Raw genomic sequence first — 18,837 nt, 5'->3', positions numbered from 1 at the left:
ACCATCTATGGACAATTGTAAAGTCCACCTGATTCTATTTTCAGCTCCATGAGTCTATCTGTGTTTGTGCAACTTCAAACCAGGCTACAGAACGTCGTAATGCATTGAAGAGCAAACGTTCCAATAGATTCCCTGTTTAATTCAATTAATTTCGAACACATTCTCTAGGCAACCAGTGCTTCCCGGGAAGAAATGGTACGCGAGGATGTTATAGGTCACATTATTGTAGAGAGCTCGGATCCATTCCGGAAGGCATATTCGCTCTATACGACTATGCTCATGCTTGCTCAATTTATCACAATCAGCAACGCAGGTTTGTCCCGTTGCGTATGCTTCCGTGACGACCACGAAACAAAGCCTCACAACGCACCTTCCACAGGGGTCACCTGCGAATGTGACTTTTAATACGTTCCTGATCCTATTTAACGGCCACAGAGCGCCACAGAGATGTGTATTATTTTCTCTCGATTTTTTTAATGTTCAACCAATGCCCAGCAATGCGAGAATAACAAAAAACCGGGGGAAACAAACGTAACGATGAAAAAAGAATAGTTTACCAATACGCTCGAAACCTTCTGCCACTAAGCAGGAAGAGAAGTTTTTAACCGAATTATGATTTTACGCTCAAACTGAAACTCATGAAAGATAATTGAATGGAGAACACGCCGATGGGGGTAGACTCCACCGGTACCGGGCATGCATGCCGGTGTGTGCTGAGAAGATGACCGCACGGTCATGACTGTGGCCAGAGTAGGAAAAACCCTAGGCAATCGGACAACCAACAACCAACACCGACCCCGTGTGGCTGCTAGCGTCGTTCGAATGTTTGAAAGAAATCTTTGATAATTAAACTCCAACACTGCGCTTCTGCTCGTGGCACCGTCAACAGCAAGTATAGGAAGAAAACGACGACAAATGTGTTTTCTTTCACGTTTTCTTATATATATTTGGCGAATTCAATGGGAGTGAGGGTAAGCGGATGAGGACATGACCGGGTGAAGGCAAAATTTAATAATCCCTTCCATTCGGTTTCTACGCATGGCCGGGCAAATTAAATCAAATAATACGTTCCCTCGCTCCGTGACACCACCTCCGTTCGACTAAAGAGCAAATCTTCGCAACATTTTCCAAGGGAGAAGGAACATGATTTGCTGTCTGAGTTGTGTTGTTTGTTGATCTTTTTGGTCGACCGGTAAAGAGCTTGATTTGAGTCATCGTGCAACAGTGTTCGTGCAAACAAAGTCTAACCCACAAATTCACTTCGTTTCAATCCAAAATTGGGAGATTTTTTAAAGTCAACCCCTATGTGACATATTGAAGAACTAAATGATCCTTTTTCTGAAAATTTTGCATTCGGCACACACAGACAACTGCGAAGGTAAATTCCGTTCGAAACCCTTTCCTCGGTACACGCCGAACTGCCAGCACACGATGGATCATTGTTTCTTTCGTCTTCGACATAAAACCATCAGAAATAGCTAAGCTGTCGCATGCGTTGGCCGGTCGGTGATTGGAATGCTCGGTACGGAACGTCCATCACATTCCAATACACCACGACCCATGGGCGGGCGCGCATAGTTAACTGACGCACACACCACGGCGCTGCGCGTGTTTGAGTGATGGATGCTGCAACGTGCTAGAGACAATTGTCTGTGCAGCATAATTGATGAACCACGGGCGCGTCCGTGTGTCTTCCACCCCGTAGCTTTACCATGGAGCAGGATCATTTTTCATGAAAGTGTCTCGCATACGCGCAATGCCCTTAAAACGGAAAAAAACGATACGTACGCTTCACCCCTGCCTTGCTGTGAAACTTCGAAAAGAAAAACGCATGTTTACGTGATAATGCCATGGAAAGATACCAAAAACCAAACACACAAAAATTTCAAAATACACGCACACGCGTCTCAATAAAAAAGCAAAACCACCCTAGTCGAGGTGCCCCCGGGAACAGGAAAGGGTCATCGGTACGGTTGCTTCTCCCGGTCACGGGCGAATAAGGAAAAGGTCGGCATCATTAGCAGGTGCAGATGGGAAGAAAGAGCGATAAACGCACGCACGGCGAGATGAAAAATCACACCTTGAGATCGTACGCCACGGACGCGATCACAACAAACAACGGCCAGCGGGGCTCTCCCCACAGGTCAAGGGTTCGGGCAATAAACAATTCACCTAACGGCGACGCATTACCACGTTTCTGCCATAGCTGGACGACATGCGGGGCATGGAATGGGGATACCAGGGGACGATCACCACAACCGCAGCGTCTGGGAACGAAATGGGAAACAAAAATCTCATTCAAGCTCCAAAGCATTCACCCAAAACGACCGACAAAAAAGTGCAAGCAATGTGATAGGGTGTTTTGATTTTTGCCCTGATGGTTCACCTTCTTATGCTTGCTCGCGTTTCGCCGAATTGTGTATCTTTTCTCGTCTCGTGCTCGTGTGTTTGCTTCTAAAGTTGGAGGTTTGGATACCTCTCAAAGGTATTTTCGCACTGGCCGGGTCTCTCACTCTCTCTATCTCTCATTCGCTCGTTGCGGAAGCTGTGGTTTATGCTTCCCGTATGTAAAGAGCTAACGCTGCTCGTCTTCGAATTCCTCTTCTGCTCCGCTTTGCTTGGCTGTTTCTCCATCGAACATACCACTGACGGGGAGCATGTTGTCCAGCGGCACGCTAAAACACTATTCCATGCTCGCAAGAGACACATGTGCACGCTCTTTCAGCCTTTGAATTTAAGACGCATCGGATACTTGTGTGCGATGCTTTTCGTAGCTCTGAATTTTAATATCTTACAGAGTGGATGCGCGCGTGCGTGTGTTGCGTTTTGTTTGTTTTGTGTGTATTGCAGTGTGTGTATACATACATTTTTTCTCTTCATTTTAGCTACTTTTATTGCACCCAAACGGAGTAATGCATCCGGGGGGAAAAAGTGAAGACCATCATTGCACGATGCCCGATGCCGGGAACGCGCAAATGGGTGATCGTCTCTGCGCGCCGATGTTGTTGTATGCGCAGATCAAACGTGACAACTGTGGTCTCCCCTGATGGATGCTCAAACATTCCCCCATCGCGCATGTTCATAAAATTTGCGGTGTGTTATGAAGGAATTGTTTAGAAGAAAAGAGTTTACGGGCAGAAACCCAGCCAGTACAGTCTCGAAAGACCGTTAATCGCAAACATGGATCGTAAAAGTACCAAGATCAATGTTAGATCATGGCTCACTACAAGCCAAATTAAATATTCTTCCTCTCGTAAGAAATCATAAATAATGTTCTAAAAAAATGTGATTGTTGCACGCGAGGATTAGCTGTGCTTTGGACGCTGTACACATTCCGTCATTTGGCCATATTTTTATTGAGTTAACATTTGACTCATGATAACATTCTGATAACGAAGCAAAGGTGATTATCGCAATACTTCGGTTTTTGATGAAATTCTTTCCAATCGTTGGAATGTTGCGCAGTTTCTGGTACTGATAACCTCGGTAACGAAAGTCACTAGAACCAGTGACATTAAGATCATCTTCATGTTTAGCACACCAACTGTAAATTAGTCGTCGACCAAAGGGAGGACCTTGTATCGGTGATTAATTCTCTTGCCAATTGCAGTGTAAGTTTGGATAACATTTGCTCAATAACAACACACCAGCATTCATTTCATTGAAGCTTTCTGGACAGTTTACAGTCGTTGCCGATAAATTTTGACTCTATTTTCACCTATTTTTGTCTCTCGCACATTATTTTTTGACTTCGTATCATGTTTTTTGTCTCTAATTGTCGCTGACGACAATTTAGGCTTAAAAAACAAAGCGTTGCTAGGTCAATAAATGCTGACTAGCTACGTTATGCAACGCGCCAGCGATGCGCGCTAGTTTAACGATTAAATGGAAAATAGGCTAAGAAGAATAGACTAAGAAAAATATGCTGATCGACGACGGTCAGCATTTTTAGAGTATAAAATCAATTGAATAAACTAATGAATCGATTATTTGCCAAGAACCAGTTGGTGCGTTATTATTGTGCTTAAGTCGGCGTGTACTGTGCCTGTCTTAAGCTGCTGCTCCGAAAGACACTTTCGTGTGCGCGACAAATGGTGGCTCCAGAGAGGACGCATCAACCAACGGTTCGGCAAGTAGTCAAATAAATCGGGAAATAAAAACCCGAAGTAGTAACAAGCCCGTAGAGGCGTGAATAGACCCCACAGCAACCCAAGCAGGGTTGTGATAGTGAAACAACGGCGACGGACGACGATCCGGCGTAGCCGATATACGACAGCCAGCCCAGGAAGAAGGGCCACGCACCAGTTGCCGACGAAGCAAAACCCGAGAAGCGCCTCGGCGGTGAGTGAGTGCAAAATAACTGTAAGTGCAACGACACAACAGAGCATAGAACGCGGTCATTACCGCTAGTGAAGTGACGCAATCGAAAGTGAACTCGATACTGCCAACGTATGAGGCAAATGCTGAACTAGTGAAAAGGTGACCAATACGTGTACGCCGCGAGCTTCGAAAGGTGCATCCGTTCTCGCAACACAACATGACACCGTCAGTTTAGCGCCAGTTGAAAAAAAAAAAAACAGTTATCGTAAAACGCGTGCGTCGCAAGTATCGGACGTTAACTCCGACGAAACGTGATTATAAAAGTCTGCATAACGAAACACGTGTGCCGCGAGCTAAATATTGCATAAGGCATCCGACGCAGTGCAACGTAGGAAGAGCAAATTGATGAAATTAATTGTGACGAGTGTATCCATCGTGTGTATGACCGTCGTGTGTATGACCGCCGACCCACCGCTAAGAAAACATCGTTCCGGTTGAGTCAACCATCGTTCTCGGTTTGAGGGCAACCGGCACGTAATACAGAAGACGTCGTATTTGATCCTGAGAAGACCAACAAGCAGCAGTGAAGACATCACTCCCGATCCAGCCGTCCCTGACCAGCCGAATAGGAGTTGACTCTGCTGAAGCGGATCTGAACCAGGGTGAGTTCAAGATGGAATATGATTTTAAAAAGAATCCGAATGGGCACTGCAAATTATGCACGAACCCAGATGAGATAGGGAAACTGATAACTTGTATTGATTGCGACAGGTGGTTTCATTTGTCATGCTTAGATATAAAATCACCTGTTAAAGATTTTTTATGCAAAAAGTGTAAAGATAGGGAAGTTGAACGGCAGGAATATAGGTCAGCACTAATGCAAACGCAAAAACTGCTGAAAGAAAAAATGACAAATGAAGAAGAAAAAGAAAAAGAAAAAGTAAGAATAGAAGAAGAGCTAAAACGGCTACAAGAAGAGATACAAAACAAAAAATCAGAAGAGGTCAATGAAAAACCAATGACAAGTTTAGACGTAAAACTGTTAACTCAGAGTTTAGACAAAATGGTTCAATCGTTGTGTTCTAAGGACTCGAAAGTAACACTTTCAAAGCTTCCAGATTTCGATGGAAGCTATAAATGCTGGCCTCAATTTAAACAAGCCTACGAAGAAACTTCCCGAGCCTGTAAGTTTTCAAATTTAGAAAACATGAATAGGCTGCAAAGGCATCTGAAAGGCGAAGCACTTCGTGCGGTTAGCGGGTTAATGCTTAACCCAGAAAACGTTCCGCTTGTATTAAACAGGCTCGACAAAATGTTTGGAAATGCTGAAAGCATTTACAAGTCTTTACTGTTAGAATTACTAGCAGTAAAGCACATAACGACAGATAATCCCTCAGCATTTTTAGAATTTTCCAACGCTTTGCGCAATCTCATTGATAACATGGTGTTGTTGAAACAAGAAGGTTTTTTGAATGATCAGAGGCTGCTAAACGATTTGACATCAAGGTTTTCAACCGAACTTCGGAACGAATGGTTGAAACACACAATAAGTAGGAAACAAGATAATAAGAATCTTACGCTAGAAGACCTAGCAGAATGGCTGAAACCCTCTGAAGAACTGGCCATTATACTGGCCGCGAACGAAGGAGTAACCAAACAAGAAAGGTCGAACCGTCAAAACATGCAGCATCGTCATAAAGGGCCAGAAAAGGAAACGATATGTCTAATTTGTGGATTTCTTCATGAAACCACTCGTTGCCGACAATTGAACGGTAAGACGCCCGATGAAAAATTATCTCTTTTCATTCGGCATAGAATTTGCACCAATTGCTGCAAGTACAGCAACCATAACGCCCAAAACTGTCGCCTACCACCACAATGTAATGTATACGGTTGCGGCAAAAGGCATCATAGTATGTTTCATAAAAGAAATCTGGTAGAAGGGCAACCTACAAACAAAATAAATTGCCATCAGGAAAAGAATAATCTGTTCTATCAGATCGTGCCCATCACTTTGCACCACAATGAAAGAAAATTCGAAACTTATGCATTCATGGATCCTGGCTCTTCAACTAGCCTCATTTTGGAAAGTGTCCGAAAAGAACTAAACGTTCACGGACCAAAAAGACCGCTAACTCTCTCCTGGACGGACGGAAGCATTCAAAAAGAGACAGAAAGTAGGATAGTTCCCATAACAGTAGAGGGAGCTAACAAAAGAAAATTCCAAGTTAAAGGTCTCAGAAGTGTAAGGGAACTTAACCTTCCCGTTCAAAGCATAGATGCTCCGTTTTTGCAAAGAAAATTTAAACATTTGAAAGGCATTAGTATCTCTAGCTATGCAGATGCGAGGCCTACCGTGCTACTAGGCCTTCCACATTCGTATCTTTGCCATGGTGCAAAATATCGAGAAGGTAGACCAAACGAACCAATTGCCCATGAAACGAGGCTTGGTTGGGTCATTTTTGGGGGAACGAATACGCCAAATGTCACAGAGAACTCATTTGTGATGACAGAGACGTACGAAGAAGAAAACAAGAACATGATGCAAATCTTGCGTGGTTTCTTTTCTACAGAGGAATTTGGAGTTAAACCTACTCCAACCCGTGCCTCTGAAGAAGACAAAAGAGCGTTAAAGATTATGAAAGAAACGCTTAAAAATACTGGCGACGGATACGAAATTGGTTTAGTATGGAAAACCGACAATCCTAAATTGCCAGATAGTTACGGACAAGCGCTTACGCGCTTAAAAAGTCAAGAGAAGGCAATGGAAAGGGATCCAAACTTAAAATCATGGTATCATAAAGAAATAAACGCATACATTGAAAAGGGATATGCACGTAAGGCGACACCAATGGAACTGCTGCAATTGAACGGGAAAATAAACTATATTCCCCACTTTTCCGTGATAAACCATAATAAACCCATTCCCAAACCACGTTTAGTATTCGACGCGGCTGCAAAAAATCAAAATATATCCCTTAATTCTCAACTTCTTTCCGGCCCAGATCTTACTGCGTCCCTGTTCGGAGTGCTAGTCCGCTTCAGGGAACACAAAATAGGCTGTTCAGGAGATATCAAGGAAATGTATCACCAGGTAAAGGTGAGACGGGAAGATCAAGACGCTCAAAGATTTCTATTTCGAGAATCGCCTTCTGACGTTCCTCAAGTTTACGTTATGCAAGTGATGACATTTGGGGCAACTTGTTCACCAACTTGTGCTCAGTTTGTGAAGAACGAGAACGCACTGCGTTACAAAAATATTTATCCCCAGGCAGTAAAAGCGATTATTGAAAATCACTACGTAGATGACTACGTACTACGACTACGACTAGATAGTTATCCAGATATTGATACAGCCGTGAATACTATCTCGGAGGTGTGTAAAATACATGATGATGCTAAATTCTTTATGAGAAACTTCTTTTCCAACTCAAAAGAAGTAGAGAAAAGCATTCCAACCAACAGGTTATCTGAGAAAAGTGTACTTGGCATAGAGGAGAAAAATCAAAACTTCGATAAAGTGTTGGGATTGATTTGGGACAAAGAGTCTGACGTCTTTGCCTACAAGTTTAAAAAGGCAGATATTAAAAAATTAACGAAACGTCAGATGTTCTCATATATAATGAAAATCTACGATCCTCTAGGTCATCTTGCCAACATTACTGTTGAAGGTAAAATTTTGATGCAAGATCTTTGGAAAACTAAACTAGACTGGGATGACGAAATCACACAGTCCATAAAGGAAAAATGGGAAAACTGGATAAGCCGAATCGAAAACTCGATCAACATATCTATACCTAGATGTTTTTCGATTGGAAATAACGTAAAGATCAGGGAGCTCCATACTTTCGTAGACGCGTCAGAAAAAGCCTTTGCCGCGGTTACGTATCTTAGGACAGTCCACGACTTAGGCATCGACATAAGTATCGTGGCCGCAAAATCAAGAGTCGCTCCTACCAAACCACTGTCGATCCCTAGGCTTGAATTGCAAGGGGCAGTGCTAGGCACTCGCCTAAACGAATCAATCAAGAGGGAATTGCGGTTAAAGGTTCAAACAGAATTCTTTTGGACCGATTCAAAAACAGTTCTAGCTTGGCTTAACTCAGAGCCTAGAACATATAATCAGTTCGTAGCCCTGAGAATCGGAGAAATTTTGGAGTTCAACTCTCCGAAGCAGTGGAACTGGGTAGCATCTGCAGAAAACCCTGCTGACGAAGCTACAAAAACTTGTAAGAAAAAGTCAATATGGTTAAATGGTCCCGACTTTCTCAAAAATTTAGAAATAAAAACACTAACACCAGACATTCCGGACACATTTGAAGACCGGAAAAGGGTAAACACTTCGAGAACAGTGGAAAGAATAGATTATGACGCCATTTCCGTCGAATGGTGTTCCAACTGGCACCGTCTAAAACGATCGGTAGCGTACGCACTAAAGTACTTGGATTGGTTAAAAAGTAAGGCTAAATCCCTGTCATTTTCGACAGCAATCGATAAAGCTACCCTTGACTTAGCTGAGCGCCACTTAATAAAAAAGGCTCAATGGGAAAGCTTTCAAACGGAGATGATACAACTCTCATTGAAGAACCCGATTAATGGCAGCAGTAAAGTTAGGTGCCTGTGCCCTATGTTGGACCAAGATGGGATCATGCGTTCTAGAGGAAGACTTGAACACGTTAAATTTCTTCAATTTAACGCACGTAGCCCTATTGTCCTACCAAAAGGGCATCACATTACAAACCTTATCCTACAACATTATCATGAGAGGTACTACCACCAGAAGAGCGAATCAGTGATGGTTGCAGTTCGTCAAAAATTCTGGGTGATAGATCTCAGAAGCAGTCTTAAGCACGTAATAAACAAATGTCAATACTGCAAAAACGCACGAGCTAAACCAATCCCACCAATAATGGCACCACTGCCAACATGTAGAACAGCAGTGTTTAAAAAACCATTTACGCATTGTGGAGTAGATTACTTCGGCCCCCTATTCGTTACGATAGGCAGACGGTCAGAAAAAAGGTGGGGTGTTATATTTACGTGTTTAACCACAAGAGCAATCCATATAGAAATAGCCATTGATCTAACGGCAAGCACCTTTATTGTTTGCTTAAAAAATTTACAATACAGAAGAGGAAAGGTATCTTTCCTATACAGCGATAATGGGACCAACTTTGTCGGAGCCGACAATGAGATGAAACAAATAAGATATCGATGTGCCTCAGAAGGCATAGAATGGATCTTTAACCCACCAGGCGCCCCTCATTTTGGAGGTGCGTGGGAGCGAATGGTTGGAGAAATCAAGAGTCTGCTTCCCATGGCTGAGAGTTATAAAGAACACGTTCTCAGATCAATACTAACTGAGATAGAGTTCCTAACAAATAATCGACCATTGACTCACTTAACACTAGAACGAGAAGATGACGAGCCCCTAACTCCAGCTCATTTCTTGCTAGGTTGTTCCGGCGAGGCAGAGCCGAATATCTCAGATATCACCAAAACAGAATTGGTACGGTCCGATTGGAAAAGGGCCCAGGCAATCACACAACAATATTGGCGACGGTGGATAGCTGAGTATCTCCCAAAGCTTTCTAAACGAGAGAAGTGGACTCAACCGGCCAAACCATTACAAATAGGCGATATTGTCACGTTTCCCGATGAACAAAGGAAAGGAAAATGGTTTAAAGGCCGAATCTGCGAGCTGGTAACTGGCGTAGACGGACAGACTCGTTCAGCACGAATCAAAGTAGGTAATAATTTAGTTAACAGGCCAACTGTAAAACTAGCAGTACTCGAGGTAAAACGAGATCAAACATTTTCAAATTGGGGAAAAAGGAAAGAAACAAATCTTAACGTTATAAAAGCTAAAGCAGAAGAACTAGCAAGTCAAATACCAAAAAGGAAAAAAGCTCAAAATTAGGCCCGTATCATGGAGCTCATCCTTAAAATAACAATATACATAGCCGCACTGTTTAGAGTCGAATGCTTATCGATCGTACCTATCCCTGAACCAGGAATATATTTTGATCATATTGGGACACTCCTATTAAAAAAAGGAGCATGGGAAACGACATTCCATACGGGGACACGTCCGGAAAATGATACGGATACGTTACAAACGTTGAAAAAACACTTAACCATAGTATTGAACTCCGTTAATAGTACGGACTCTGAACTCTCGGATCTAAAAGTTACACTTCAGCACGAATGCAACCATGCAATTCAACTAATCCAAGGAATAAGTCACAAAAGGACAAAACGCTCCGGGGAATATTTGGTATACTAAAAGATTTCATGTTCGGGGGAGACGACATAGACGAGCAATTAGCAGCCTTCAGAGCAGCAGAGGATACAAAAATTACACATGTGTCCGAACGTTTGACCCAAACAAATAAAAAACACAATGAGTTAACAGAAAATTTACGTCACCGAATAGACAAACTCTATGATGGTATAGATGTTCTCAGCAAGGAATTTAAGCATAACAAAAATGAAGTTCTAACAAAGTATATACAAGAAACGATCATGCTTACAACCGCTCTAGTACAAGACATGATAAATAAGTATCACGAAATAGATTCAACCAAATTATATTTAGAGGACGAAGAGATGTTAAAACAAACTATACGAAGAAAGATGGCAAGTCATTATAACGTTTTAGAATACTCGGAAATAACCAATAGGAGAATAGAAGAGGGTGAAATAGTCTTTTCTATCAAAAACATAATTGTATCGATAGAAAATTACGAGATGTTTAAAGTCATAGCCGTTCCAAACTTTGCCAATCATACGATTTTAGACATACATGAAAAAACAATAGCCATCAACGAAACTAGTTACTTATACCCGAAGGAAATTTTTAAACTGAACGAATCGCACTACATATCTTCTGAGAAAATAATACAACGAGAACCAGACTGCATAGCATCAGCATTACTACACACAGAAAGTGGTACCAGATGTAGTTCAAAGGAAATAGGGCCAGAAGTCACTGAATTTATACAACTTACAAATCCAAACAGTATTCTGTTCTTCTCTACCAACCCTGATAAGATATTACTAAAATGTAACAAAACACTCACTACCCCAAGCTGCTCAATCGGAATCATAACCTTGTCACTAGACTGTAGCATTTGACGAGCAAGTTCGAAATACAACCGACGATGCTAATAAAATCTGAGCAAGTTAGAGCATATTTTAAACCCATGTTAAATTTAAGCATATCAAAAGAAGATAAGTCTAACGAAGTAGAATCGGTAACTAGTAACTATGTACTTTTCTCAATAACCATACTAAGTGTTTCTATTACGGTAATCTTGGTTTCCGCGATGTTAATCAAGAAATATCTAAAACAAAATATTGGTCCTCCTCCATGCAGGCCACCCACTTTAAACCTAGAATTGTAACTCCCCTACGAGGACTTACGGGGGGAGGGATGTCGCTGACGACAATTTAGGCTTAAAAAACAAAGCGTTGCTAGGTCAATAAATGCTGACTAGCTACGTTATGCAACGCGCCAGCGATGCGCGCTAGTTTAACGATTAAATGGAAAATAGGCTAAGAAGAATAGACTAAGAAAAATATGCTGATCGACGACGGTCAGCATTTTTAGAGTATAAAATCAATTGAATAAACTAATGAATCGATTATTTGCCAAGAACCAGTTGGTGCGTTATTATTGTGCTTAAGTCGGCGTGTACTGTGCCTGTCTTAAGCTGCTGCTCCGAAAGACACTTTCGTGTGCGCGACACTAATGCATCAACTTTTGACAATGCGCATCAATTCAAGTCTCTAAGATATCAATTTTTGACTGTGAGTCATCGCTTTATTCACAAAATTTAACGTAATGTTTGAAATTGTGTGTTCCAACATTATTGAATTCAAATTAAGTAGTTAATAATTTCATTGATATCATTTTAAATATAACAATTTTTACGCCAAGTTTGGAAGCTTAAATGGAGTGGCAAAAGTTGGCATGTATTTTCAGTTGTAAACAATAGCTTTAGAATTTATAAAATGTCACCATTTTTCATAAAAAGTATAATCAAATTGCAATAACAATTGTCATACAATTACAATTCTAAATTACAATTCTCATAAATCTGCTCAAATACATTGTAGAATTGGCATGATTTCTACCAGAGTAAAAAATTATGACTTACAGACAAAAATTGGTACCTTAGAGGAAAAAATTTGATGCGCACTGTCAAAAATTTAAGCCTTAGAGTCAAAATTGGGCGACAATTGTACAATGGCTTATAGGTATACAATTTTCACATAACAATTAGAATAACCAAGCCATATTGTTGATTTTGACATAACTGACATTCTAAACCTAGGTCATTTAACAAATTCATACAGTCAGTCCAAAAAGTATTCGTCTAGCTGAATATTTTGCAGAAAAAGGCGAATTATGGCCGCTATAGGCAAAGGGTGGTAAAAGTAATCATGGGGTTTGCTAATAAAGGGATTATCAATACACACGTATTGCTAAAAATAACCATTAAAATAGTGCAATAACTACTAAATTATTTAAAATATTAAAAAAAGTCGTTTGATGAGCGCGCAAAAAGTATTCGTCCATCAGACTTTTGGTATAATATGCGTATGAAAACAAACGTTATGGAATCAAAAAATTTCCTGATCGTGTTTTTATTGCATTTATGACTATTGGTGACTACCTGCACAACGCAAAAACTCATTTGAACCTTTAAAAAGGCGTATTTTTGACCTACTCATCCTACAAGACTTGTTCCAATTATTCTCTGGTAGAAATATTGCATTTCCGGACTACGTGACCAAGTTCCATTGAAAAAAAGGCATCTGATATCATATTGAGAGTCTACTAAATCATTTTCATTAGTTTGGTTTCAGCTGGTTTGGCGTTTCGGGCAAATGACAATGCTCTTTATGTTCTCCAGCTCGACTGTTCTTGAAACATGTGATACTTTTTAAGTACAATTTCTCAGGACTGGGACTCAAAGTACTTAAAAACTGCATTAATATGTTTCCCCATCTCGTCTCCTATCATTTTGAATCATTTTTCTAGCTCACCTTACCTCACTGAGCCTATCATGACTTCATGATGCTACCGTTACACGAGATTTTGATGTTGCATCTTAGTAGACTGTTTTCGCTATGGTAGACGTTGGCCGTATGACCTTAGCGATTTAAACATGTTTTAATATGTTAGTAGAGCCTAATTTGAAATAAATTCCTTAATTATTTGTTGCACCTAAACAGATTTGGCCACTTTCTGTGTATGGTATTATTCAAACAAAACATGATTGTAACAACTCACTCATTCAAGCTATTACATGACCAGTTACGATGAAATGCAGCATGACCCATCAACCAAATGTGACCCATCTCTTGTCCTGATCTTATTGGCTATCACAAAATGTACTTATTCCTTCGTAAAATTTGATTTTTTGGACATTAAACCGCTTCTTTCGTTAGATTAGCCGTCAAATATGGCTGCTTACATGGCAGTTTGTCACACAATAAGTGTCAGAAAAATGGCCAAACTCTGATCAAATGAAGGAACGAGGCCTTCCAAACATTTTGTAACCTTCAAAACTGGATAGGATAGGTTATGCATAGGATTACAGGGTTTTTGAGGATTATATAGACATGTTCAGCGAGTTGTAGATTCGTTCAGGCATATAATAGACTCTTTCAGCGAGATATAGAATTGTTCGGAAGTAGGCGTAGACATGTTCAGCGATTCTGTAGAGCTGTCAGTTGTTTTGTTTACACACTGTGCCGCAGGGTTCAATTTTTCATTCTTAAAAGTCCTAAAAGTAGTTAATAATCATTACCCAAGCTGTTTAATACATAAATTAGTTGAAAAAAGCTTATTTTTTCGAAAACTGTTTGTTTACCTCCTGATGAGAATGATCCAAGCTGCAGTCCAAGGGGCACGAAAGTGACAGCTCTACAGTATAACCGAACATGTCTACGCCTACTTCCGAACAATTCTATATCTCGCTGAAAGAGTCTATTATATGCCTGAACGAATCTACAACTCGCTGAACATGTCTATATAATCCTCGAAAACCCTGTAAGATACAATTTTCGCCATCATGCTCCATTCATTTAACTTCCCCGCCTTTAGTGATTCTCTGATCGCTTGAAGTGCAATTGAAACAACAGAAATGCATTAGTTTAGATTGAAGTAACTAGCTGATTGATAATAATAAATTTTATTCACGTCTACGTAGTGTTTGTCCAGTGTAAATAATTAAAAAGCTAGATGGACGAATACTTTTTGCGCGCCCATCAAACGACTTTTTTTTTAGTTTTTATGTATTTTGGTTGCTATTGCACTATTTAAATGCTTATTTTTTAGCAAAACGTGTGTATTGATGGTCCCTTTATCAAACCTCATCATTATCGCCCCATACGTATTGCGGCCAAAATTCGCCTTTTTCTGTGAAATATTCAGCTAGACAAATACTTTTTGGACTGACTGTACATGTATCAATGCAACTATGGACCAACACTAATGACTAGAAATAATAATAATTTAATTTCAGCATCATGTTGGCATTGGCATTCGGAAGCTACTTAGTCATTTTGATGAGCCATAGAGAATGTTTGACTTCAAATGGAGCTCACACAATCTACGTCTTTTCAATTGCACACTTTTTTATACTAAAGATATCTGAAGAGTGTCCGCAACGACGCTTCAATCGACTAGCTGCAAGCCTCAAAGTCAGAAGATAGCTGAAAATATTACTTGACCGATGTTTCATTGCCGCCACTGCCCGATATTCACTGACCACAATTGACCAAAGCAGGGCTTGTTGTAGTGCCGCACTTAAAAATGCGTCCATTGTAACCCTTTGTAACGTAAACTGAATATAATATTTGATGAACAAAGATGCCAACAATAATAATTTATACTGTAATGAATATGAAACTACGGAAGGAATAGTAACTACAAACCTGGAAACAAGCTCCACGGCAAAAGTTGCGTTGATCTGTATTTACACACTCCAGCCTAACTCCAAGCATGTATGTGCCGACGCCCGGCATGTCGTCGCTCGTCCAAAACGTTCAAGGTTCAACATCAACCCTCCTCCCTCAAGCGCACGTCGCCTCACAGGGAGGTCACGATCTTCGAGCCCCAGATGAAACCATTCGGGAGCAGAGCAGCAGAAGCAGAAGAACGGAATACAACACGCAACTCAAGAAGCGGGAAAATATAAATAAACCGCCTTAAAGTATCGGCAGCAGCATCTTCATCGCTCGCTCCCCCAACGGGTTCAAATATCGCATCTTTTCACGTTCAAACGCGCGTCGTTTAAAAGCGGTACAACACACACCACACACCGACGACGACACAACAACAGCTGCCGCGCACAGAGCAGGCCATGTTTTTCCTGTTCACCGGCCATATTTGCCTTCTAATTTCATACATTTATAGCCTGGCACTATTTTTCACCACACGATGTTCACAGTTTGATAGTAGCGCCAACACTGATATTGATAAAATAGTGCAAAATTCAAACACTGTACGCAACACAACCGAAGCACCGGCAATGGTAACCGCGCCAAGTATAGCCGGCATTTTGCCGGTACACGCACACGCACAATTGCCACCACAAGCACGATATTTTTGGCATTCTTTTATTTTGTTTAGCAAAACTCATTTGTGCACTACATACTCTACACACGCATGCAATGTAACAAAACACAAAAATCAATAACCCGCGCCATGCGTGGGAGAATCTTCGTAGCACACTCACTTGGAATGAATTTTACATTATTATGCTTATACACACGAACTCCGATCGAAAAAAATCTGCTCGTAAAGCACGCACAAACACTTACGCACGTTAGAACGTTACTATTGTTTTACTAATTACCCGCACATCTAAACAAAACGCGCACGCACTTTTCAATTCCGGCGAGCGACAACTCCTCCTCTCCATTCAACGTCTGATTTCAAACTACTTGCGCTCGCTTATCCGTGACTCGTTTGTACCTTGGCACGGATATTCCGACACCAATTGGTTTGTTGATTTTTTAACCGGACATTGAGCGAAAGTGCATGAACCAACTGGACAAAACGGAAGAATTACACAGTTAAAGTCTATTGGCAGCTCATTCTTGCTTCAACGGAAATTATTTGTTGATATTGATAATAATTTTGATATTTTTATGTGGAATTTGTTATGAAAAAATCTATCTGCGTTGTAAAATCAAATATAAACCTAAATTTGACCACCTATTCTTAACTACAAGTCCACAGTACTAAGCAATTGGATATATGTTGCTTGGGTGACAATTAGCCCGAATGTCAAACTCTGGGCAACAAAAAATAACAAATCACCAAAACAAACCCTCTGCTTTGCTCGCATCTACGAAAACGCGTTAGAAATTGTATCAAAATGGTACGTAAATCGTTAGAAATCTTAAAACATGTACACCATTCATCACAAATACATACCTTTCCTTAGCATGGTCGTTTAAAAGTCCGCACGAGCGCTGAAGAGGCGGCTCGGAAGAAGCTGGAACAGCAACAAAAAGTGAAGATGTTCCGCGCAGCGATGGGACGTATTTTGGAGAAGAAAACTGCGCAAGAATACGATGCCGAAATGATGGAGCTAACGGCGAAACTGTTGAGCAGCAATCCGGATATAGCTACGTTGTGGAACCTGCGTCGCTTGTGCATACTGGCGCGGCCAGAGGGGTGAGTGAATTTTATTGTCCTCGACCGAGTTAGGATGACTCATCGGTATGTTATGTTCTAATGCCGATGCAAACACCCAGTGAGGATAGCTCCGCGGTGTTCGATAAGGATCTTGGATTTACGGAAATGTGCCTGATGGTGAATCCAAAATCGTACTGCGCCTGGCACCATCGTTGCTGGATACTGGAGAATGCACCAAAGGCAGACTGGCAGAAGGAGGTAGACCTATGCACCAAGTACCTCAAGCTGGATGAGCGTAACTGTAAGTGCAATGTAGACACGTCGTTAGAGCAGTCCTAATGCTATGTTTTCTTTACTCCCTCAATCACAGTCCACTGCTGGGACTATCGACGTTACGTGGTGGAAAAGGCAGGCGTGACTCCGGAGAAAGAGTTCACCTTCTGTACGGAGAAGATTGAGAAAAACTTCTCCAACTACTCGTCGTGGCATTATCGCAGCAAGCTGCTACCGCTGCTCTACCCGAACGTGGAAGATCCATCGCGTCCGATCAGCGAAGAAAAACTGAAAGAAGAGCTGGAACTCGTGCTTACGGCGGCATTTACCGATCCGAACGATAGCAGCGCGTGGTTCTACCAGCGCTGGCTGCTAGGCTATGCACAACCCGAGCTCGATCTGGCCGCTTGCCGTATCGATGCCAAGCAAAACCTGGCCGTACTGTCCTTCAGCAAACCGATCAATCTGGCAACGGGTGGATACAAGCTTACAGTTTCTTGCTGTGATAATTGCAACGATGCAAGCAATTGGATGCCAGCTACCGACGGGAACACGTTTGATACGACATGGACGCTTAAAAGCGCGTTTGCCATTAAACAAGATAGCAACCCAGGAATGGTTTCAATCGTCACGCCTGATACAAAAGAGCTCACCCTTCAGCTGCAAACCATACAGGCGGAGGGTGCGGTCGGTGTAAAGAAACCAAAGTTCGGATACGAATTCGGGTCGGCCATTGTGGATGTGCTGAAGGCCCAACTCGCCTCCTGCCTCGAGCTGCTAGAGTACGAACCGGACAGCAAGTGGACGCTGCTCACCGCTGCCCTGCTAATGAAAGCCATCGATCGTCGTGGCTATCACGAAACAATACGCCAACATCTGACGAAGCTGGAAACGGTGGACCAACTTCGGAAAGGATATTATCTTGATCTTGCCAGCAAATGGGCGATTGAAAATCGGCTAGAACAGTGGATCGAAGCTGGTACATTGAGTGAGGGAATCGATCTTTCCGGACTTCAATTGAGTGTTGTACACTACACTCCCTACCTCGCCACGGCAGATGCTATCAATCTGAGTGAAAATCGGCTCGTAAATCGAAATTTGGGAGTGTTGCGTGATTTGGTGTTTTGTCGACGGCTTAACTTGACGAACAATGCGGAGGAGCTGGATACGACGGTGCTGAAATTACCGTTGGCGGAAGAAATAATCCACAATGGTAACGAGCAACAACAATTAGCAAAGGAGCTGCCTACCAAAGTTGAGAGCTTGGTGCTTTAAGTACATTCCTTTTTGTTTAAAAAACTAAACATGGCTTATATAATGGGAAAAATGAGCACAAATAAATATTTCTACAACTCACACGAAAATAAAACAGAACGACAATTTTCTATTTCAATTCAATCAAGAGAAAACACGATTTTCATGTCAGCGCCATCTAGTATCAAATAGCAAAAGTACTGGTAACGCTTTTTGTGTTACAGCCGTTATCTGTTTATACTCCCGATACGAGAACCAGTAACGGGATGCGTGCTTACGTCGTTACTGGTTTGTGTATTGAATTAATGTAACACTTCGTGCTAGAAAAA

The 18,837-nt window shown here is 41.5% G+C and overlaps 2 protein-coding genes across 18 annotated transcripts in view; one reads left to right on the top strand and one right to left on the bottom strand.

Moving 5' to 3' along the window:
• LOC121596416 (neural-cadherin) overlaps positions 1-16,270 on the bottom strand; it is a 270,549-nt gene extending 254,279 nt beyond the window's left edge. For 12 of the 17 annotated variants that reach the window (XM_041921323.1, XM_041921332.1, XM_041921333.1 and 9 more), the window contains exon 1: positions 16,074-16,270. The gene's annotated coding sequence lies outside the window, so the exon portion shown is untranslated. The remainder of the gene's footprint in view (positions 1-16,073) is intronic. The other 5 variants (XM_041921325.1, XM_041921329.1, XM_041921328.1 and 2 more) reach the window with 5 other exon arrangements.
• A 355-nt stretch (positions 16,271-16,625) lies between these two features.
• LOC121597534 (geranylgeranyl transferase type-2 subunit alpha) lies at positions 16,626-18,633 on the top strand. Its single transcript, XM_041923356.1, has 4 exons — positions 16,626-16,721; positions 16,788-17,020; positions 17,101-17,282; positions 17,352-18,633. The coding sequence occupies exons 1-4, from the start codon at positions 16,719-16,721 to the stop codon at positions 18,527-18,529; spliced, it is 1,596 nt and encodes a 531-aa protein (XP_041779290.1). The 5' UTR covers positions 16,626-16,718; the 3' UTR covers positions 18,530-18,633.
• The last annotated feature ends 204 nt before the right edge of the window (positions 18,634-18,837 follow it).

This window comes from Anopheles merus, chromosome 3R, assembly GCF_017562075.2.
Source record: "Anopheles merus strain MAF chromosome 3R, AmerM5.1, whole genome shotgun sequence".
Classification (NCBI taxonomy): Eukaryota; Metazoa; Arthropoda; class Insecta; order Diptera; family Culicidae; genus Anopheles; species Anopheles merus.
The sequence above is the reverse complement of the archived record's forward strand: the minus strand, read 5'-3'. Positions and strand labels throughout refer to the sequence as shown.